Below are 23508 nucleotides of genomic sequence, written 5' to 3'. Positions count from 1 at the left end.
ATGTGGGACACGCTACAAAAAAGCAGATCGTCTCTCGGATGCCTGCTCCAATCTGACTGTGTGTGTTTCTCACCTGCACCCTTTGGCTCTGTTCAGAACTTGGACCTCAGTAAACTTGTTTTCAACTTCACCCTATCTTGTGTGTAAGCATTTAGGGTCTTGATTCATGTCTGCAGTTCGTAATACAGGGGAGAGGTATGATGATTTTAAGAAGCTGACAGAGCAATATAATGGATATGGGACTGGATTGAGAGAATACTGTCAGGGATGATACCCAGACTGTTAGTACGTTGGGACGGGGAAACTGTGACATCATCAATGAAAATGGAGAAGTTTTTTGTCCTTGCATTTTGGTGCCAGAAAGAACCTTTGTTTTATCAATTTAGGAAGGATGGGATTTGGAAAGTTGGTACGGGTAAAATTGAAGCAATATTAGAGGCAAGCTGCTGCTAAATACTGTCAATCTGTTTATTGAAAAATGACCTAACTGAATAGTATGATCAGCCAATCCAATCCAGTTTATATATGTATAGCACATTTTATAAAGAAGGTGCCCCACAAAATATTTAAATGAAACTTTTTGGGATGATGAGTTGTAGATTTTAAGGGGGTATAAATATTAATGGTCGGAAAAACAAAATAAAATGACATAAAATTGGGGAAGGGGCACGTTGGCGAGCGCCTGGTGGCCAGACCTCTGCCCATGGAGTTCGGCCGGGCACAGCCCGAAGAAGCAACAAGGGGGCCCCTTTTCCGTGGGAACCTGCAGGAGGGGCCAAGGGGGGTCAGGTGCATTGTGTGTTGGGTAGCGGCCGAAGGCAGGGACCTAGGCGGTCTGATCCCTGGCTGCAGAAACTGGCTCTAGGGACATGGAATGTCACCTCTCTGATGAGAAAGAAGCCTGAGCTGGTGCTTGAGGTTGAGAAGTTCCAACTAGATATAGTCGGCCTCACCTCAATGCATAGCAAGGACTCTAGAACCAGTCTTCTCGAGAGGGGTTGGACTCTCTACCACTCTGGAGTTGCCGATGGTGAGAGGCGACGGGCAAGGTTGGCAATCCTCGTTGCTCCCCGGCTCAGTGCCTGTATATTGGAGTTTACTTCGATGGATAAGAGGGTAGCCTCCCTTCGCCTTCGGGTGGGGGGACGGATCCTGACTGCCATAGGCCCAAACAGCAGTTCAGCGTATCCACCCTTTTTGGAGTCTTTAGAGGGAGTGCTGGAGAGTGCTCCTTCTGGGGGCTCCCTCGTCCTCCTGGGTGACTTCAATGCTCATGTTGGCAGCAACAGTGTGACCTGGAGAGGTGTGATTGGGAAGAACGGACCCCTTATCTGAACCAGAGTGGTGTTTTGTTATTGGTCTTCTGTGCTCGTCTCAGATTGTCCATAACAAACACCTTGTTCAGGCATAAAGGTGTCCACATGAGCACTTGGCACCAGGATGCCTTAGGCCGCAGAACGATGATCGACATTGTGGTCATGTCATCGGATTTGCGGCCGGATGTTATGGACACCCGGGTGAAGAGAGGGGCAGAGCTGTCAACTGATCACCATCTGGTGGTGAATTGGCTCCGATGGTGGGGGAGGATGCCCTACAGACAGAGTCTGGCAGAGTCTCCTGTCAGAAGGAGCTTCAACTCACACCTCCAGGAGAGCTTTGACCATGTCCCGGGGAAGGCGGGGGACTTTGAGTCCGAGTGGACCATGTTCCGTGCCTCCATTGTTGAGGCGGCTGACCGATGCTGTGGTCGCAAGGTGGTTGGTGCCTGTCGTGGTGGCAATGCCCGAACCCGCTGCTGGACACTAGTGGTGAGGGATGCCGTCAGGCTGAAGAAGGAGTCGTATCGGGCCTTACTGGCCTGTGGGACTCCTGAGGCAGCAGATAGGTACCAGTAGGCCAAGCGGAGTGCAATTACGGCGGTTGCCGAGGCAAAGACCCGGGCATGGGAAGAGTTCAATGAGGCCATGGAGAACGACTTCTGGACGGCTTCGAAAAGGTTCTGGACCACCATCCGGCGACTGAGGAAGGGGGAGCAGTGCACTGTCAATACTGTGTATAGTGGCGATGGTGTGCTGCTGACTTTAACTCGGGATGTTGTGGATCGGTGGAAGGAATACTTTGAAGACCTCTTTAATCCCACCAACGTGACTTCCAGTGAGGAAGCAGGGCCTGGGGACCTGGGGACAAGCTCCCGTATCTCCAGGGCTGAAGTTATCAAGGTAGTCAAAAAACTCCTCGGTGGCAAGGTGGATGAGATCCGCCCAGAGTTCCTTAAGGCACTGGATATTGTAGGGCTGTCATGGTTGACACGACTCTGCAACATCGCGTGGACATTGGGGCGGTGCCACTGGATTGGCAGACCAGGGTGGTAGTCCCCCTTTTTAAGAAGGGGGACCGGAGGGTGTGTTCCAACTATAGGGGGATCACACTCCTCAGCCTCCCTGGTAAGGTCTATTCAGGGGTACTGGAGAGGAGGGTCCGCCGGATAGTCGAACCTCGGATTCAGGATGTGCAATGTGGTTTTCTTCCTGGCCGTGGAACGGTGGACCAGCTCCACACCCTCAGCAGGGTCTTTGAAGGTGCATGGTAGTTTTCCCAACCAGTCCACATGTGTTTTGTAGACTTGGAGAAGACATTCGACTGTGTCCCTCGGGGGGTCCTGTGGGGTGTCCTCCAAGAGTATGGGATGTCGGGCCCCCTGTTACGGGCCGTCTTCTCCCTGTACGATCGGTGTCAGAGCTTGGTCCGCATTGCTGGCAGTAAGTCGAACTCGTTTCCAGTGAGGGTTGGTCTCCGCCAGGGCTGCCCTTTGTCACCGATTCTGTTCATAACTTTTAGGGACAGAATTTCTAGGTGCAGTCATGGTGTTGAGGGGATCTGGCTTGGTGGTAAAGAGAGAGCTGAGCCAAAAGGCAAAGCTCTCGATTTACCGGTCAATCTTCGTTCCTACCCTCACCTATGGTCATGAGCTTTGGGTAATGACTGAAAGAAGAAGATCACGGGTACAAGCGGCTGAAATGAGCATCCTCCGTAGGGTGGCTGGGCTCTCCCTTAGAGATAGGGTGAGAAGCTCCGCCATCTGGGAGGAGCTCGGAGTAGAGCCGCTGCTCCTCCGCGTTGAGAGGAGCCAGATGAGGTGGCTTGGGCATCTAGTTTAGGATGCCCCCTGGACGCCTCCCTGGTGAGGTGTTCAGGGCATGTCCCTCCGGTAGGAGGCCCCCGGGAAGACCCAGGACACATTGGAGAGACTATGTCTCTCGAATGGTCTGGGAATGCCTGGGGATCCCCCCCGGACGAGCTGAAAGAAGTAGCTGGGGAGAGGGAAGTCTGGGCCTCTCTGCTTAGGCTGCTGTCCCCGCGACCCGACCCGGATAAGCGGTAGAGGATGGATGGATGGATGGATGGATGGATGGATGGACATTTAAAATTTACCAGAATTAAAAGAAACAAGAAATCAGTAAAGGGGGGCAGGATAGGGGCCTTTTTAAAGGTGAGCAGCTGCATTTTGGACTGACTGCGCAAGGGTGGCCTGGTTAATGTCAGTATAAAGTGCAAAGCATTAGTTCAATCAAGTTAAGATTAATCATGTATTGATGATGATGGAGACATAGATAACCCCTCGGAAACTTAACAAATGGTCCTCTGGGACTCCAGATACTTGTGAAAAGTGTTTGACTGAGAAGGGTACTCTGATTCATTTTAAATGGGAATGTCCTAAATTCATATCTTTTTGGAAAATGGTTGTTCGCACTCTAAGTAAAATTACAGATACTGCTTTCCAAAACGCTGTATCTTAGGGATATACCTGAAAGGCTTTTCTGTTAACTCTATATGTAAGACAACTTTGACAACAAGATCAACTTTGGCCTCCTGCAGGCAGGAGGATGGTTGCTCTAATAGAGAGAGACTAATGCAGGGCTAGATCCACACCGGGTTTTCTATCCTATAGGCACACGAGTTCAGTTTTACCTGGGGTTCTGCCTCATTTGGCGAAAGCAGTTTCTTCCTGGTAGGATGCAAACCCTGGCTGGAATCCAGCCTTTCTGCATTGGACTTGCCCATCCCTGCTGTCATGATTCTAGGACAGGGGAGGGCAAATCCAGTCCTTGAGGGTTGGATTCAAGCTGGGTTTTGTGTCTTATCAGGCAGAAACCATTTTCACCAAGGTTAATGTAACCCCAGGTGAAAGCATTGTCTACCTGTAGGACAGAAAGTCTGGCTTGAATCTGGCCCTCAAGGATTGAATTTGTCCACCCCTGCAGTAATCGATGATACGTATTTATAAGGCTATTGCGTGTGACAATTTTTGGTTTATTTTATTAATATTTTAATTAATTAATTGTGTGTGTATGTGCCATTGTTAGTGAGTTCTACTTTTGTGCCATTTTTGTATGTTATGATTGAAAATTATTAAAAACAAGTTGAAAAAAAATGCAGAAAAGTGTTTTGATCTTGAAATGTAGGTTGACTTTTTCAGTCTCAATCTTGTTTGTTTGGCATGGCTTATGCTGCGCTCTAGCAACAGCCTGCTATCACTTCAGTGCTATAAGGGCCTAAAGGGTCTGCACCACTGGGTGTTTCTCATTAAAAAGTGATCTTAGCTGAGTGTCTGTGGGACCTGGCGTTAAACTCAGATTATGTGGAAGCAATCGACCCCCAGTTTCTTTCCACATCAATAAAAACCCCACCTTCAGCTTTGTACCTTCAAGCTCACTGTCTTGATTGAATCATCCAGTCTAGGCTTGAAGGGACACCAAATGACTTTTACAAACTCAAGATAAGTTGCGTATAAAAGTTTTCCATTCAAGATTTTGGGCAACATCATCGGCCTCAGGTGTCTAAACACCTCAGTAAAATCCCCTGAACTTAATGATTCCAATTTTAATTATTTGACAGCTATATGTGATTGATTTTAAGATGCAAATAAAACAGTAACTGATTACTGCTAAATACTACTACTTTCTGGTTACTACTCATTATTACTATTCAAAATTACTACTGAAGAGTTTAGAATTTAGAGAGGAGAAAGTCACATATGACAACTATCCATTTACTTAACAGTTTTGATACAAATAATATATTCTGGACTACGCTCGTCAGCGTATTTTTTTATTCTGCAGATTTTCTAATGTGAACAGTTTGCATGCTGACACAATTCTTTCTTTCAACAGATGTTCCAATGTTCCCACATGTTCTGCACATGAATGGTTTTGATATTGCAGTACTGCTGTGTTGGCTCAGGTCAATGCCTTTCATCAGACAAAATTACAATAAGCTTTTATGCTGCTATACATATAAACTTGAAAATCGAATTTCACAAATAAGCAAAGGCAAAAAAAAAAAAAACAGTGAAGTGAACCCTTCCCACAGACAAATAGACACTTTAAAAACAGGCAGAGTTAAAGCATCTGATCACTACCGAAAAATCTCCAAAGCCTAATATGTTGAAGCACAGTTGTTGCAAAGCACATTGTTCTTTTATAAACAAAACATAGAGTCAAAGAAAGGGAGAGAGGCTCAAGACTGTAAACAGCCAGAAATACTCGGCATTCCTATTAGGCTAAACAGGAAACCCAGTCAATTAGTTGTTTATTCAGAGCCCAGTTTCAGAGTTCAGGGGTTATGGAGAGTGGACTTCCTGGCCAGCCAAAAGACAGATGGAACAGTGTCTTGAGGCTAGTGACAGTGGAGGCAATGTGGTTTCTGAGCGAGACTACAGAACAGTTAAGAGAGACAAGGAGAATGACTAGTAACTTCATTACAGAGGTTGTTAGATCTGCTGCTGATGACCTTAGGTCTGCAGGTAAAGGTCTGCAGAGAATATTCTCAAGATAAACAAACTATCCAGTATTAGAAAGAGCAGAAAAAACATTTCATCAAGTAAGATAACGTCACCATAATATTTACCATCAATTCTGTTGATCTAAAACATATAGCATTGTATCAATTGTACCACACCATTAATCTTATGGCTATGTGGACCGAGAGTCTATAACATTGGTATGGCATTAGGTTTATGGTCTCTTTAATTATTTTGTCTTTCATGGGCTCTCTTCATCCACGCTTTATATTATTTGATTGATCCACAATCAACGTCTGACTTTTATTTCTCTCTAAATTCGGTTAGTCGCAAGGTTTAAATGTCTTTAAAATTATTTATTTCAAATTGCGTATGTGTGTTAAGTAATACTTCAAGCAATGTTGTAAGAAAGTGACCAAGTAAGAATGAACATGTTCTTCTGCTCTTTCATATGTCATGGAAGTTTTTATCCCAAAAACACACTGGATATGTTTTTAAATGAAAAGCCACAAAACGTTGATCAGAAAGTAAGTTTATATTGCACAATATTAAGACAACAAAACTCCAGTACAGGTGTACTGGGCCCATGAATGACAGGGGCCACAGAGAATAAAACATTAGTGGAAAGTAAATCTGAATATTTTTAACCTGTCACAGTAAACATTTCTGCATCGTACAGTACTAAAAAACTAATTTTTTGTCTTTATATTAGTGTTGTTTTTGGCAAGAAATAAATAAACAAATCTAGTCAGCCATGGTCTGCTTCCCTCCCCACTCCTTATATGATATGGTTCAGTCAAGGTGTCAGCACTGCTAGCTAACACTGGGCAACACATCTTGCATCTTGAAAGTAGAACTGCTGCTCACCTCATTTCTGCAGTGGCCGGTCCATGCCACCATACCACATTGGAATCACAAAATTATCTGGCTGCAATTCCCTATGCTATGCTGAGATAAGCTAAAGCTAAACAAAGCTAGTCAGCTGCTTTATAGTTGCCAGTTGTTGTAATCGTCAGTTTGCATTCACCAGTTGATTAATTGTGTCGCGCACATTTCCCAAAGCCATGTTGGTCTCATTAAGAGGTAAACGCATATATTCATGCCTTCAGATGATGACAAAATCTACAGTAATCATACAACTGTAGATTTTTACTTGCATTTTTTATATTTTAATTTCTTTTTATTGGAGATGGCAAAGTAGAAGAAAAAAATATGCTCCGTGAAACCTGCTTTTCTCTGCACATGACATGAGTGGCATGATTTAAATAACATTTGTTTTTGTGAAGTGGCTAAATTTGTAACCATAAAATTTAACTGATCTGCTGGCCAGGTGCTTCTTGTTGATTTTCTGCCAAATCAAAGTCTGAAGCAGAACATTTTTCATTTCAAAATTCTGGAACCAATTGTCGCTGGACATCACCTCAGTTTGCAGTTTCACTTATATCAGATTATAATTGACTCAGTTCAGTTCACCTCTATTTATATAGCATCTGTTATAATCATGACTGTGTGTAGGTGCTTTACAGATACCCAGAGGCTGACCACCAATGAGGCTGACCACCAGTGTTCCTTGACACTGAAGTGACAGTGTCAAAAATCACAAAAATCCCTTCAACAGGAAAAAAAAACCCTCAAACAGGACCAGGCTCAAATGCGTGGACCCTCTGAATAAAGAGGAGGGGGAGGGAAGATAGAGCTCAAGAAAGGTAAGAAAGGAGAAGATTAAACACATACACCGTACATTCAATTTTAAAAAAAGATGGGCGGTTAAGTGGGGCTGGGGGAATCTGAAAAATTAGATTACCTGTATGTGCATTAGTGCATTGAAATTTGTATGTAGAAATAACTTGTAGTGGGTAGTGAAGTAAAACGTAAAAAAAATATCCAATAAAGCTTTTCTAATAAACAATGCTAAAAAGTGTATTGTTAGCTATGGTTTAGCTGTACTGCTGTAGTAGTTAATCAAACCAATATAACTCAAGTACTTTGCTATCAGCTTTTAACATGCTTTCCAGGAAAAAGCAGACAAAAGGTATTTTCACAGCAGGTTTCCCAATTCATTGCTAAATTAGGCAGAATATGTGGGTCAAAAAGCCAAGAAAACAATGTAATGTTCAAGTGATAAGTCTAAGTTGATATGCGCTGAAAAATAGTATCAGGACTTACTGTCAAAGGCTTGGAAAGCTAAGTGTGGCTTTAATATATTTATAAACTCTGGAAAATGAGTTGACACTACAGGAAAAGTGTGACAGCTGATGAACATATAACAACAACAACAACAACAACAATAATAATAATAATAATATATAATAATAAGTGATAATATCACACAGGCCTTTCTGTGTCACTATAATTGTATAGAATGTTTACACATAGGTGAATATTCGCATGAGTCAACTCTTTCTGCCTTGCTTCTTCCTGAACTCTGCCTATACTTCACAAGAGACTAGACTTTATCACATTGGGAGGTAATTGTGTCATCTTTGTTGCAAAATGTACTTTTTGTGACTAGCCAGCGTGGGATCCATCCAAAAAGCTAATCCTTTCAAGGCTGCATTTTCAAATTGAGAATGAGTAAACATATAATTACATGCTAAAAATATTGTTCTGAAATGATCCGGACACCCCTGATTGTTTAAAGTAGCCATTAGATAGAGAGACTGTGGCGAAAGAGGCAACATTAAAGTATGGTTTGTAGCGCTAAAGTGAAATGAGAGCATGTAGGGAATCTGTATGGTTGTGTTGGGACTTGTAGTTGCAGGTTTACTCATGTTCTTACAAATATACGTGTGTGTATATATATATATATATATATACGTACCGTATTTTCACAACCATAAGGTGCGCCGTATTATAGGGCGCACCTTCAATTAACAGCCTATTTTAGAAATATTTTCATACACAGGGCGCACCGTGCTATAAGGCGCATAGCATAGAAACTGCGTAGTGCCTGTGGTTTCATGACGCGTTCACTAGATCGAGCTGCGCTAAAAGGAATGTCAATAAAACAGCCAGATAAGTCAGTCAAACTTTATTAATAGAATACAAACCGTCGTTCTCACAACTCTATTCACTCCCAAAACGAATAAACAGCTGTTTTATTATTTTTCCCGAGTGACGTAGTGTTTTCGCGTAACACAGTTCGTTTAATAACAGCGAGTTATAACAGGCAGTGCAACATTTTTATCACAAGTGGATAGTGGAGTTTAATAAATCTTCGATTTAGTGCAACGTTTTTATCACGTAGTACCGTTGCGGTAAATCAAACGTTAGTGTAAACAATATACGGTAACTCGAACTCTCGAAGTAATGCAAAGCGATAGCAATAGCAATATAACAACGTTGTTCAAACGGTAATTTCCATATTCACAGTATGACCAGCCTTGTTAAGTTGTAAACACACAAAAGAAACATGTAAAGATCACTTTATCAGTTCATTCCTCATCCAGGAATCCCTCGAATTCTTCTTCTTCTTCGGTGTCCGAATTGAACAGTTGTGCGAATACGGCGTCCAACATGGCCGGCTCCGTCTCGTCAAAGTCGTCATCAGGGTCGGTGTCGCTGGTGTTGTCTGGCATTTCAGTGACAATCCCTGCCTTCCTGAAAGCTCGGACCACGGTCGATGCCCAGGCATTTACGATCCACTGGCAGATAGTGACGTATGACGCTCGGCGCCGTCTCCCCGTCTTGGTGAACGTGTGTTCGCCGTTCGTCATCCACCACTCCCACGCAGTTCGCAGTCTAGTTTTGAATGCCCCGTTGACACCAATATCTAGCGGCTGGAGTTCCTTTGTTAATCCACTTCTTGCTTTGTTTCCTCGGAAGCTCCGTTGAGTCTATACCTGGCGCAGGTCGTCTTGTTGCTTCCTCCACTTCCGCACCATTGATTCGTTCACGTTAAATTCTCTTGCCGCTGCTCTATTTCCGTGTTCAACTGCGTGACTGATAGCCTTCAGTTTGAACTCTGCGTCGTAAGCGCGTCTCTTGCAAGGAGCCATTTTGGGGTCTTTACAGACAGAAATGGTTTGGGACTGAATTTACTGCTGTTACCTCGGCCACGCCTACTGACTACGGTAGCCGCGATTAACCAATATTACCGTAATCCATACAAAAGGCGCTCCGGGTTAAAAGGCGCACCGTAGATTTTTTAGAAAATTCTAGGCTTTTAGGTGCGCCTTATAGTCGTGAAAATACGGTATATATATATATATATATATATATATATATATATATATATATATATACATATAAAAATTTAAAAAAAATCTCCTCCTCGCCCTCCTTGGCGGTGCCTCCTTCCTTCAGACTCGGGTCCTCTACCAGAGGCCTGGGAGTCTGAGGGTTCTGCGCAGGATCTTAGCTGTTCCTAGGACTGCGCTCTTCTGGACAGAGATCTCTGGTGTGGTTCCTGGTATCTGTTGGAGCCATCTACTCAGGTTGGGTGTTACTGCCTCTAGTGTCCCGATCACCACTGGGACCACTGTTGCCTTCATGCCCCACATTCTCTCCATCTCCTCCTTCAGCCCTTGGTACTTCTCCAGCTTCTCGTGTTCCTTCTTCCTGATGTTGCTATCACTCGGGATTGCTACATCTATCACCACCACTGTCTTCCGGTGTTTATCCACCACCACTATGTCAGGCTGGTTGGCCACCACCATCTTGTCAGTCTGGATCTGGAAGTCCCACAGGATCTTGGCCTGCTTGTTCTCCACCACTTTCGGAGGTGTCTCCCACCTGGTCCCTGGGACCTCCAGCCCATACTCAGTGCAGATGTTCCTGTATACTATGCCAGCCACCTGGTTATGCCGTTCCATGTATGCCTTGCCTGTCAGCATCTTGCACCCTGCTGTGATGTGCTGGACTGTCTCAGGGGCATCTCCACACAGTCTGTACCTGGGATCTTGTCTGGTATGGTAGACCCTGGCCTCTATTGCTCTGGTGCTCAGGGCCTGTTCTTGTGCAGCCAGGAGTAGAGCCTCTGTGCTGTCTTTCAGTCCGGTCTTTGTCAGCCACTGGTATGTTTTCTCGATATCAGCCACTTCCTCAATTTGTCGGTGGTACATTCCATGCATGGGCTTGTCCTTCCATGATAGCCCCTCAGGTTCCTCCTCCTTGGTGGGCTTTTGTTGCCTGAGGCATTCACTCAGCAGTGCGTCAGTGGGGGCCATCTTCTTGATGTATTCTTGGAGGCTTGTTGTTTCCTCCTGGACAGTAGTTCGGACACTTACTAGTCCTCGGCCCCCTTCCTTTCGCTTTGTGTACAGCCTCAGGACACTGGACTTAGGGTGAAACCCTCCGTGCATGGTGAGGAGCTTCTTTGTCTTGAGGTCAGTGGCTTGTATCTCTTCCAGTGGCCAGGGTATTATGCCAGCAGGGTATCTGATTACACGTATATATATATATATATATGTGTGTGTGTGTGTGTGTGTGTGTGTATATATATATATATGTGTGTGTGTGTGTGTGTGTATATATATGTGTGTGTGTGTGTGTGTGTGTATATATATATATATATATGTATATATATACACACACACACACACATATATATATATTACGCCACTGACTTTGGTGCGGAAGGTTGTCGGTTCGAATCCAGGCGAGCCCTTAGGCAAGGCTCCTTACGCATATATGCCTACACCTCGGTATGAGCGGAACATTAACTGATAGAGTCATACCGGCTTGGACGTCGCCCGGGTCAACAAGGTCCGCGTCAGGGGTCAGGGAACCAGGGCCACCTGATGTCAAATTGGCTACTGGAACAAGGCATTCATGGAGCAGGGCAGAGAACATGGTACTAATGGATTGTTACTACGGGAGTAACCCCAGCGAGAGAGGGTACATGCAGAGGATGTGGGAGAGATGGGTACTTCGAAACCCCACGTCCCCACTGACTAAGAAGCGGCTTTTTGCTCAGTGTTTGAATATCCGCAATAAGAAGCTGCTATCACAGCTAGTGATTTTATCTTCACCCCCCCCAATATCGAGATTGGGTACACAGCCCCAATGACAGACGGAATCGGGTCAAGGGCAGCTGACCTGAGAGAGAGAATCATGGAGTCCTGGGGGAACCCAACTACCTCCCTGCCAAGGCTAATACACGAAGTACCAGACAAATCTCTACTCGAAGACTTGAACATGGCGCTGTCAACCATCCCTACCACGACCATCACTGAGACCAATCAGCTGATGTATGCAGTGGCAACGGTAATCCTACAGATGCTTGGCTATTAGATGAAGAGCATGAATAGCCATAAGGAGTAAATGGCCCCATGGAGGAGAAAGCTAGAGGCAAAAATCATGGCAACAGGGAGAGAAGTCAGCCTCCTAACAGAGCTGAGTAGAGGCGTGAATCTAAGGACATAGCGGCCCAAGAAGTACAACAAACTGTCCATACCTGAGGCACTGGAGACTGCTAAGCAAAGGCTCACAGCCCTGGCTACCCGACTAAAGAGGTACACAAGAGAAGTAGAGGAAAGGAGAATAAACAGGGTGTTCTCCACTAACCCAGCAAAGGTCTACTCTCAATGGCAGGGCAACAAGATGACAACAGACCCCCCCCAGGGCTGAGACGGAACAATACTGGAAGAGTATCTGGGAGAAAGAGGCAACGCATAACACTACTGCCCGATGGCTGCAAGACCTACAGACTGAACACAGCCAACTCCCAGAACACGACCCAGTAGTCATCACCTCAGCAGACATCCAAACAAGAGTGTCCAAAATGAAGAGCTGGACAGCGCCAGGGCCCGATAAGATCCACGCCTACTGGCTTAAGAAGCATACTGCACTCCATGAACGCCTGGCAGCACAAATGAACCAGCTGCTAATATCAGGGGACCACCCAGAGTGGCTAACCCAAGGCCGGACAGTCCTCATAATGAAGGACCCCCAGAAGGGCACAATGCCGCCCAACTACCGGCCCATAACCTGCCTCAGCACCACATGGAAGCTCCTATCAGGCGTCGTAGCGGCTAAGCTCAGAAGGCACATGGATCAATACATAAGCAGAGCACAGAAAGGCATAGGGAACAACACCAGAGGTGCCAAGCACCAGCTACTGGTCGACAGGGCAATCGCCCAGGACTGTAGGATGCGGCACACCAACCTGTGCACTGCCTGGATTGATTACAAGAAAGCCTATGACTCAATGCCGCACACATGGGTACTAGAGTGCCTAAAGCTGTATAACATCAACAGGATACTAAGAGAGTTCATCCAGAACTCCATGAAGCTGTTGAACATGACTCTGGAGGCCAACTGAAAGCCAATTGTGCAGGTGAGTATCAGATGTGGCATATATCAAGGAGATGCTCTGTCCCCCCTGCTGTTCGGAATAGGCCTAAACCCCCTCAGCCAGATCATCACCAAGAGTGGCTATGGGTACCAGTTCCAAAGTGGAACAACCGTCAGCCACCTCCTCTACATGGACTGTATGCCACTACACTACATTACACTACACTCAAGCTGTATGCCAAGAACGAGCATGACATCGACTCTCTGATTCACCTCACTAGGATCTACAGCAAAGACATCGGGATGTCATTCGGGCTAGACAAATGTGGGCGGATGATATCTAGAAGGGGAAAGGTGATCGCAACTGACGGGGTTGAACTACCTGAAGGGAACATCACAGATGTGCAGGACAGTTACAAATACCTGGGGATCCCACAGGCAAACCAAGATCCTGTGGGACTTCCAGATCCAGACTGACAAGATGGTGGCCAACCAGCCTGACATAGTGGCGGTGGATAAACACCGGAAGACAGTGGTGGTGATAGATGTAGCAATCCCGAGTGATAGCAACATCAGGAAGAAGGAACACGAGAAGCTGGAGAAGTACCAAGGGCTGAAGGAGGAGATGGAGAGAATGTGGGGCATGAAGGCAACAGTGGTCCCAGTGGTGATCGGGACACTAGGGGCAGTAACACCCAACCTGAGTAGATGGCTCCAACAGATACCAGGAACCACACCAGAGATCTCTGTCCAGAAGAGCGCAGTCCTAGGAACAGCTAAGATCCTGCACAGAACCCTCAGACTCCGAGGTCTCTGGTAAAGAACCCGAGTCTGAAGGAAGGAGGCACCGCCCAGGAGGGTGAGGAAGAGATTTTTATATATATACACACACACACACACGTTTAGTGTATAGCTCAAACATAAATCACTAAACACCCAAACATAAGTCACTATTTGATGCACTGTTCTACATTATAGCTTCAAGCATGTACAGTCCTTTGGCACACATACTCTGTGTGTATGTGTGTAGAGCTCAGCCAAAAGCTGATTTAAAATCAAAGCTGAGTATTTTGAATGTCTCTAATTAGAAGGGTAGGAAACAATCCCATATTTAAAATTGAGGCCATGCCCACCCTTTCCACATGCAGAGGCAAATAGTCTTGTGCACATGCACACATTAAACACTGTGCACTGGGGAAAATCTGCCACTGAAGACAGATGATTAATCGGTGTGTGTATATGTGCACTGCCACCTGTGCATCAGTCAGCAAAAGATGCACAACTTGTGAACTTGAGAAAATTCAGAAAATTGGCTTATACACCACCAAATGTTGATACTCCAATAAATTACTGCAATATTTACAGTTAAATCAAGAAATGTCAAATGTAAAGTTTTATAGGTAGAGAACAAGAACACAATAGTTAGTTTCATCACTGTCTAAAGTGTTTACACACTTTATTGAAGCAATTTAGTCCTTGTTGAGTTGTGAGAGGAATGCACTGTGTTACACTGCACTGTGGCTTACATTGTCTAATTGTTCTGTCTCATAATTAATCTCTGTTCTCTTCTCATACAAAAGGCTGGCTAAATTCTGTGGCCTAGATACTCTAATGAAGGTATCAGACGGTTGTGTCTTCTGTTTCAGTTTTAATTTACATGATGATCAGACAGGTGTGCTTTAAATTGAAGGTTTTACTTGAGCGTTTGTACCACATCTTCTTTCCAGTTCAGACATGCAAACAGAGCATTATATAAAATATCTGACATAATGCATTAAAATGTCTTGTGGTTTTATGTGTAATGATAAATTATGAACTCTCACTGGCTGGTTTACGTAACCATTTTAATGCACAATTGACGATTCAATGGTGAATTAACTAAACTAACTAAAAAAAAAATTATAAGTATTCCTTCCTCCAACAAGAGAATATGGAACAGATCAAAAAAGAATTGTACAACCAATTAAGTTTTGTGACTAGTGTTTGCATTTAATTATTACTGCAGTTTAACTCACATAGTACATTTAATCTGACAAGATGACAAGAAAATGATTTTTTTTTATATTATAATATTAGCAATTTGCACATTTTTATGCCAAAAATGCTACAAGAAATTTGATGGAGCTGACCATTAAATTCCACACTACTATCTTGTCTTGATTCCTTTATTTGAAAAAATTGTGTCAAAAATGAGTTGTTTATTTTCCTACATAACTTTCACAATTACTGAGTTAACTGATTTTGTTATTTTTGTTAGTCTTTATTCTCCATACCTAATCCATGTATGATGTCATGCTGATAAACACACACACACACACACACACACACACACACACACACACACACACAGGCCAGAGGCATTCCTACTATAGGCATCTGTTATCTCTATCTGTATCTGTTTGCTGTAGACTCTAATCTTGAAGTTTTGAAGCTGGGGAGGGAAAGGCAAGGGAAATTACCACTGGTTAGAAGTAAGAAACAGCCATTTTTGGAGTAAGATGAGAAGAGAGGAGGAGAAATTAAAATCTAAGATGAAAGATAAAACTAACTAAGATCATCACTTGGAGGATTTTACAAGGATAACGTGCACCTGTGTTTTTGCCAGGTTTGGAACTACTACAGTCTTTTTAACTAAAAGTCACCACAGATGAGACGTTGGCTGTTCTTTGACCATGACGTGTGTGGCACTGGCAGGCGCTATAGTGGATTACAAAACTACAAGTATCCAGTGTCCTCATGAGTTTGCTTATTTGATTTATTTCTGAGCATTCCCCCAATTTTACATGTGTGGAGGGGGCACTCCATTCCCCTCCTCTCAGCAATTTTCTTCATATAAATAAACCTTGTTGCAGCAGGAATGATTGGGGTCTGCCACTTTCCTTTCTACTGGAATTCTCCCAGCTGATAAGATGGTGCTGGCATACTCGCATCTTGAAAAGTCCCATACACAAACTAGTGACACTATCTGACACTTGATTTCCTTCCACAGCAGCAGCAAATGTGTTGCCAAATGGAACCAAAACTAAGGCTTAAAAAATAAGGGATTTTTTTGGAGGTTTCTGAAGCCATAGAGCAACAAACTAACTAAAGGTTTGTACAATTTTAAGACCTTGATGTGAATCAAATGCCAGTTGACGTAGCTTAAGGAAACATAAAGCATCATAAACTGGCCATTCATTCATTTTCAATTAATGTATCTCATCATGGGTTTGAAGTTGGGCTGTCTATCCTACCTGCTTTCAAGTGGACAATTTGTCAGGTTATTGCAAAATATAAATACACGGAATGAATGGAACTGACTGGATGGATTCTGTGGCACATTCCAGAAACCTTCTGGCTGATATACACTGCAACACTGTGTCCTGTTTTTATCGGTTGCATTTGCTAAACTGGCTTGATTCTTATTATTGTATTGCAAACTTACACAGAACAATGTTGTGTCATGCCTTTAATTGCATGTTGTCAAATTATGAATGACAAATAACAAATTATTTATTTCTCTGTTAACATTTCAGCCAAAGGGACCCGATTTTAAATTCCCACACTACTTCCCAACATTGTTGTCTTTTGTTTTTCCCTCTTCTAAATGAGATACTGAGGCTACTGTTTTGTGCCTTCCAACTGAGGTCCATTTTGGAAGAGAAAGCCTTAATGACACAGAAAAACATAGCCCCATTCTCAATAAGCTGATAATGTATGGAAAATGTAAAATACTTTACTATGAAAATCAGCCAATTACACACTAATGATTGCAAAATACTGTAAAATAGATTTTCCCCAAAAGGGTCATGATAAACAGGAACCGACAAACGAAAGACTAGTCTTAGTCTTTTAATCTGACGCAAGAAGAGCAAATACATTAGGAGGCTACCATTAAAACACATTAATCCTTGAATAAAGTGGAAGTCTCTCAACTAGTCATTTTAAGTTAAGATTTTATTTATTTTAAAACCTCGACAACGAGTCAGCAAAACAACTCGACCTGACTGACCAGCATGCACTTGTGGAGAACGCACAGCAGCGCATGCTTCACTGTAAAATCTAAGTCACTAAAATAAATGACAACAACAATCTTGCAGAGGGTACAGTGTCACAGAGTCGCAGTAATACAGACAGCAAAATCTTCCTACACAGACTGCCACTGCACACTGATTACTGGTTATTTCCCTAAATAAACCAGTGTGGCCAATTGTACATATCTCACCAGCAAAATGACCAAATTCCCCCTTTTCACACTAAAATAATGGACACACTGAGCGATGGCGTGCTGAAGCTCCTCCTTCTCAGCAGAAGACCTGTAAGTCAGGGCCTGGAGGATTTCGAATGTCCACAGCCACATCCCTCTGATTTGCCTAGCCAGCTTCTCTTTTCCCCCTTCCATCCTTTCTTGTTCTGTGTTCTTTCTCTTTCTGCATTTGTTCATCGTACTTGTAATATCTATGACCTTTGCTTCAGCCTTTTTTTTTTTTTTAATTTTGCATTACTTTAATTGTGTCCAACTTGAGGTGATAGATTTATTTTTTCACAATTCCATGATTTTTTGCTCACTATCCAGCTTTTTCTCTCCCAAGGAAAACTCTACAGCTGCACATAAATAGGCCTAAACAAAAGTCTGTACTGGGTCACATCTGGAAGGAGTTTGGACATAGCAGTTTCCTACAAAGACGACTAAATATTTAGGTTAAGAGTTACTGCGTGTCCATGAACTTGTGATAAAGGGGGTGGGAAGGGAAAAGAACTGTGGAGCAGCAGATCTAATGACAGAGGGAAAGTGGGGCCAAAAAATAAGGAGATGTACTTTATAACTAGAATGTACTTAAAAAATAAGCTGTCTAAAAAAGCTGTCTAAAATATGTGGCTTGACTATGGTTTATTGGGAGCTCAGTCTGTAGGGGACTGGGCTGAGAAGTGAAGGGGTCTTAATTCAAGCCCCGGTGCTGTGGAAGGGAGACTCATTCAGAGTACTGCCAAAGTACAAACCCCCAAATGCTGACATTGGGCCGTGCCACGAGTTGCCAAGTCAATGCAAGGATGTACCCTGCCTTTGCCCGTATGTAGCTGGAAAAGGGCCATTCCCCTCCCCACAATAGGGAAAAAACATCATATGTAATGTTTAATTCACTAATATTATGTAGTTCACAAAGTTCATGAAAATTAATCAATTAAATTCAATGACAACCAGGTTTCAAAATACTTCACTACCACAATCTGTGTCATGACTTACCGTAATCACTTCGTCCTAACATTACGGTCTGTTGATTAAAACCATTCATACTAATATGGATCCTGGTTCAAACTGGAAAATTAGACAGCTAGTCAGATCATTACAGGGTCAAACTGGATGCATATATTATTTTACAGATCACTGATTGTTTCAACCTTTGTTTGATACATAAGACAGCAACTAATGCCTCCAACCAAACTTCTATCATCATGGACGTTATGAATGTGAGATTATGCTGCCATATATAAGCACACCTAAAGGAGGAGGTGATATAATTAAATACCAGGGAAAGATGGTGGCTTCTTCAATGTTGGCTGGAACAACAAACAGCCAACTAATAGTTTTAATAAACAAATCCCCATTTGGATTTCCCATGAGGCTGAGGGGCCTCCGATGGAATGTTCAGAGGCCAGCTGTCTTGCATTAGACGTAGCCGCCAGTGCCGGAAGCCTTGGGCCTGCTGTTCTTCAAACCTGCAGGGTCAGCACTAAGAAAAGAAATTTTTCCTCCAGGCTGTGCCTGAGAAGACATGGCAAGCTGTCATGGCCTGAAATACTTTGGAGCATGGGGGAAAGGTCCACTCTGCTGCATTTGGTGATCATTTCAGAGAGGCTGGTAGAAGCTTGTCAGCAATAATATCAGCCCAGCTTCTCACGTTACACATCTGGAACAAATGTCATGAAGCAATGATGGTAGGTTGTGGAACCCACTCTTCGGGAAAATGAGCTTTTCAGACATCAGAAATACAAGGGAGGGTAAATGTAAAAATAGCACAATACAGGAGGAATTGTTTGTTTCTTGGACTGAGAGAAGCCCTCATGTGTGAGTCATCTGAACAAAAAAATCTCAGTGAAAGTTTGTTGGCACAATGGCCTTGACAACTGCCACCAACCTTCCCCCACCCCCTGCCAGATGTTTATTCTGCCTTAATTAAGAAAAACACATAGAGCCTATTGACTTGCATATTTTTTTGCTCTCCTGAGGCATAATTTCACTTTCCATACCTCATAAACCCAATGCAGAAAGGCACATAATCATGAATTGTTCTTTATTATTCATTCCCATTTGTGTCTTGGGGACAATAATGCAATGTCATTAACAGTATGTTCTTCAGGGCAGCTGTCTTCCCAGCTGTTAAATGCTGCTGATAACTGCCCCATCAAAAAATGATTTCTTATTTTTGGCCCATAGCCATGTCCTTTCATGTTCTGTCCAGATTAAGTAAATAAGTTGCTAAAATGTATTTAAATCATGTCAAGGCCTCATCCATTTCCTTTCACAATATTAAAAAGAAAAATCTGAACATATTTCTTCTTTCCCTAGCTTGAAAAAGTCTTCTTATCAGAGGAGACACTAATTCCTCGAATGTAAAGTAGAAAGTAAAATGTTAAAGTAGACGCACATCTTGCCTAATAAGGCTTATCAAAACAGCAAAGCATCCATGCAGAGACTCATGACCATCCATCTGGAGTTTCCTGAACACCTTCAAACTTACACAGTTAAAACCATTGATGCTCACAAAAATCACACTGGTTTCAAATTATCTTATACTAATGTGGGGATAGCAGTTATATTTCAAGCCACAGGCGAAAGACAGTTTGTCGGACTTTTTCAACTCACAGATTGACGGTCCCATCAGGTAGCAGACTGGCCTCGGGAGGCTCTAACAGGTCCTCTTTGCTGCAGCTGACCCTTCTCCCCACAGCCTGGATTCCATGCGCTTTGGACAGCTCGTCCGTGCAACTGCAGGCGCTAGAGGAGGCGAGGAACCCGGGACAAGGCTGGGAGAGCCTCGGCTCGGTGGCGCACAACAGCAAAAGCAGCATCAGTACTAGACGCTCCGACAGCAAACAAAAGCTAAAACCGGGACCATACATTGTCCTTCGGCTGAATCTCACCTCAGCTGCATCGCCGCCACCAGTCATCCCATATCTCCACCATGGAGCTTCCAGCGGGGCGTTAAGTAGGACGAGGAGGTCAGAAATGATCGCGCTGCAGATTAATAGTCCGTTGGGCAGTTAAATTCTCATTATCTGGTCATTTTCTGAATATGTAGAAATAAGTTCCAACATTTCCGCTATGTCATGGCCCATCCAAAACGACCCACTAGTGACAAACAGGCTTTTTTTTTTTTTAAATTAAAAAAAAAACAAAAAACGTTTCGATGGTATTTGATAACTTCCCTTGAAGTGCCCTAACTTTAAGTGAAAGTTATTCCAGCGATTGACGGTATCCAAAACTGAATGGTCACACTGGCACGTATTAAAGAATAGGTAAAGAGTATCATCTCAACATTTTACGCGTTCGTGCCGCTACTCGCCAACGTTTTTGAAAGTGTGACCAGCCCAGAGCTTTCTCCACAGACGCCTGCCTCCAGTTTTACAGGGAAATAAAACTGTGGCAGACAGAAATGAGCTTGTCTTGATCATCTCCTGTGTCGTTCCCAAAATATAGCGGTTTTATCTCTTGCCACTAACGCTCCAAGAAACAGCTCCCCACTGCATATGCTACTCCAAGTGCTCCTACTCCTTCACATTTTTCGGTCCGTGTCCTCGCGGTCCTAGCGCATCCGGTCCAGATGGCTTCGATTCACAAATAAAGATCTGGAGTGCCAGAAAATATAGAAGACCGTTAGAACCACATTTGAAAGTTTTTTCTAGCATGTATTTTACCCGTCACAAGGAAGATGGATATAAGGTAGGATTTTAAAGAAGGGATGGACTAAAGCAAATGCCAAATGCACTATCTGGTGAAACTATAATCTGACGTTCATATCTAAAATAAATTGTAATGTGGGACATTAGTGTGTGAGTAGACCGTTTATAATTTTCTTCACTCTACCACCTGGTAGTGTTCTACAAAACTCAGCAGCTGTCAGCAGGAATAGAAGAATCAATGCTTTCATCCTGTACATCAACTCTGTTTGACAATGTTTGAGAAGTTGTTTTTCTTTTTTGTGCATGTAAAACATATCTTAATGTTCAGGAATTACTGGATTCCTTGTGTGGAAAGCAACATTCATGTATCATTTATAAATGTACTAAAACAACAAATTCCAACGTTCTTTTCCCAGTATAGTGCACTGTTTCATGCAATGAAGGTTCTACACGGAGGAAAATCTCATTTTTTTTAAAATTTAGGCTGTCCCCCTCAATAAACACATAATTAAAGTGTGTGTGTGTGTGTGTGTGTGTGTGTGTGTGCACAAAGTTCGTACCTAGATTCCTCTTATTTGTACTTTAAAAAGACCTTTTGGATAGGCAAGAGGCCCAGGAGAATGGGACTGAAACATTTCAAAATATGAAATGGTGAAGCGGGAGAGTTCTTGTTAAGGAGAATTTTGCAAAGGAAACTCAGTCATGCACCTGAGCATTGCAGTATAATGGTGCACAGTGCTCCGAGGCTGACGGTGGAGCCCAGGTTTGCTATTTCTGCATTCATACTGTGCAATGAAGGGGGTTGAGAAGTCCCACACGGTTATTAAGCACAAAGGGTGCATGGTTGCCTGGTCAGCACTGAAACAGGGATGTTTTTCTGAGCTGACAAAAGCTCCCCCCCAGACTCTCTTATGGTCCAAATCTCATCTGGAAAGCACAGCTTCCATTTAAAATGCCATGTTTAAGTCTACACATTACATCAGTTTGTATTTTAATAACATGCGGACAAACTTCAATATTGTGGCGGACACATAGGGGTGTATCTCACACCCAGGTGATGCATGGGGTGATGGGCGTGGTTAGCCCTTGATTAGATGCACTGTTCGAAGCGCCATTCGGTATTGTCTGGTGGATGCGGAATAAAGATGTTAAAACCATCTGCTCAGTCTGAGTCTTTCCTCGTCCTGCCATATTGGTGACCCCGTTTTGAACATGTTCGAGGCAGCAGACGATGGTATCTCCTCTTCGGCCATGTCGCCCCGACACACGCAGCCAGCCAGTTTCACCGCATCCGTGAAGCTGCCCAGCATGTCGAAGCACTGTTCCACCAGGAGTCACAGAGGACGACTCCAGATATTATTTGGTGGTCGCGGCTCTGGACCAGCAATCCACTCGCCACGTCATGCAACTGCTGCGGGACCCGCCGCCGCATGGCACGTATGCAGCGATCAAAGAGCTCCTGCTCTGGAGGTACAGCCAATCCGCCGCGGAAAGGGCAGACAAACTGCTTTCCCTGCTTTGGGCAATGGTTCGGCGGTGGACCTTATGGACAGCATGCTGTCTTTGCTGGGCTCAGACGAGGGCGGGTTTCTTTTCCCGCACATTTTCCTGCGCCAACTTCCACATCCGGTCCAGGCAGCCTTGGCGAACTCTCCGAGTTTGGCTGCAGGTGATTTCCGTGGTTTGGCTGAAGAAGCGGATCGTGTGCTGCTGACTGCTAGGAGGACCTCCGTGCAGAGCATGTTGGCAGATTCCTGAGTAACCTGTGTTTTCTTCCACCAGCGTTTTGGCCACAAGGCCCGGCGCTGCGTTCCTCCATGTGCGTTCGAGACGCAAGGAAACGCCAGGGCCAGTGCTCAGTAGCAGCTGTGGTCGCTGGTGAACAGGAGGAGCTGCTGTTTGTCAAAGACTCCCTGTCAGGCCAGCGGTTCCTGGTGGATTCTGGCTCCCAGAAGAGCCTCCTCCCTCCAGGCGGCGCGAACCTGTCATCCTTGGCCGCAGGCCCCCAACCGACTGCCGCTAATGGTTCCTCCACTGAGACATTTGGTACCAGGTCCGTGACTGTTTGTTTTTCTGGACGCGAGTGCGGACTTTGTGTTGGTCTCCATTACTGTTCCCATCATAGGCGCAGATTTTCTGTGTTCTCATGGTCTGTTAGTGGATGTTGCTAACCGACGTCTAATCGATGCTGTGTCTTTTGCCACCTTTCCATGTCTGACGGGGGGACCTAGGCCGCTGGCACATGCCAGTTTTGCTGCGGCAGGTAATGTTTTTCAGCGATTGCTGGGTGATTTTCCGTCGCTTTCTACGCCCACATTTTCCACGGCCGTCACAAAGCACGGGGTGGAGCACTTCATCCCCACCGCGGGTCCGCCCGTTTTCGCACGCACACGGCAACTCGACGCTGAGAAGACGGCTAGGGAGGAATTCGCCACAATAGTGCGTTTGGGAATTGTGCGGCGCTCTAACAGCCCATGGGCCTCTCCGCTCCATATGGTGCCCAAGGCGGATGGCACTTGGCGGCCCTGTGGCGATTTTCGTCGTCTTAACAACATCACAGCCCATGACCGTTACCCTCCTTTGTGACATTT

The 23508-nt window shown here is 44.2% G+C and overlaps 1 protein-coding gene across 3 annotated transcripts in view; it reads right to left on the bottom strand.

The window, feature by feature from the left end:
- adgra2 (adhesion G protein-coupled receptor A2) overlaps nucleotides 1-20790 on the bottom strand; it is a 53118-nt gene extending 32328 nt beyond the window's left edge. For 2 of the 3 annotated variants that reach the window (XM_029829008.1, XM_029829009.1), the window contains exon 1: nucleotides 19881-20790. In XM_029829008.1, coding sequence (XP_029684868.1) covers nucleotides 19881-20185 — 305 coding nt within the window. In that variant the 5' untranslated portion in view covers nucleotides 20186-20790. The remainder of the gene's footprint in view (nucleotides 1-19880) is intronic. The other variant, XM_029829007.1, reaches the window with a different exon arrangement.
- Nucleotides 20791-23508: the final 2718 nt, after the last annotated feature.

Source organism: Takifugu rubripes, chromosome 21 (assembly GCF_901000725.2).
Source record: "Takifugu rubripes chromosome 21, fTakRub1.2, whole genome shotgun sequence".
NCBI lineage: Eukaryota > Metazoa > Chordata > Actinopteri > Tetraodontiformes > Tetraodontidae > Takifugu > Takifugu rubripes.
The sequence above is the reverse complement of the archived record's forward strand: the minus strand, read 5'-3'. Positions and strand labels throughout refer to the sequence as shown.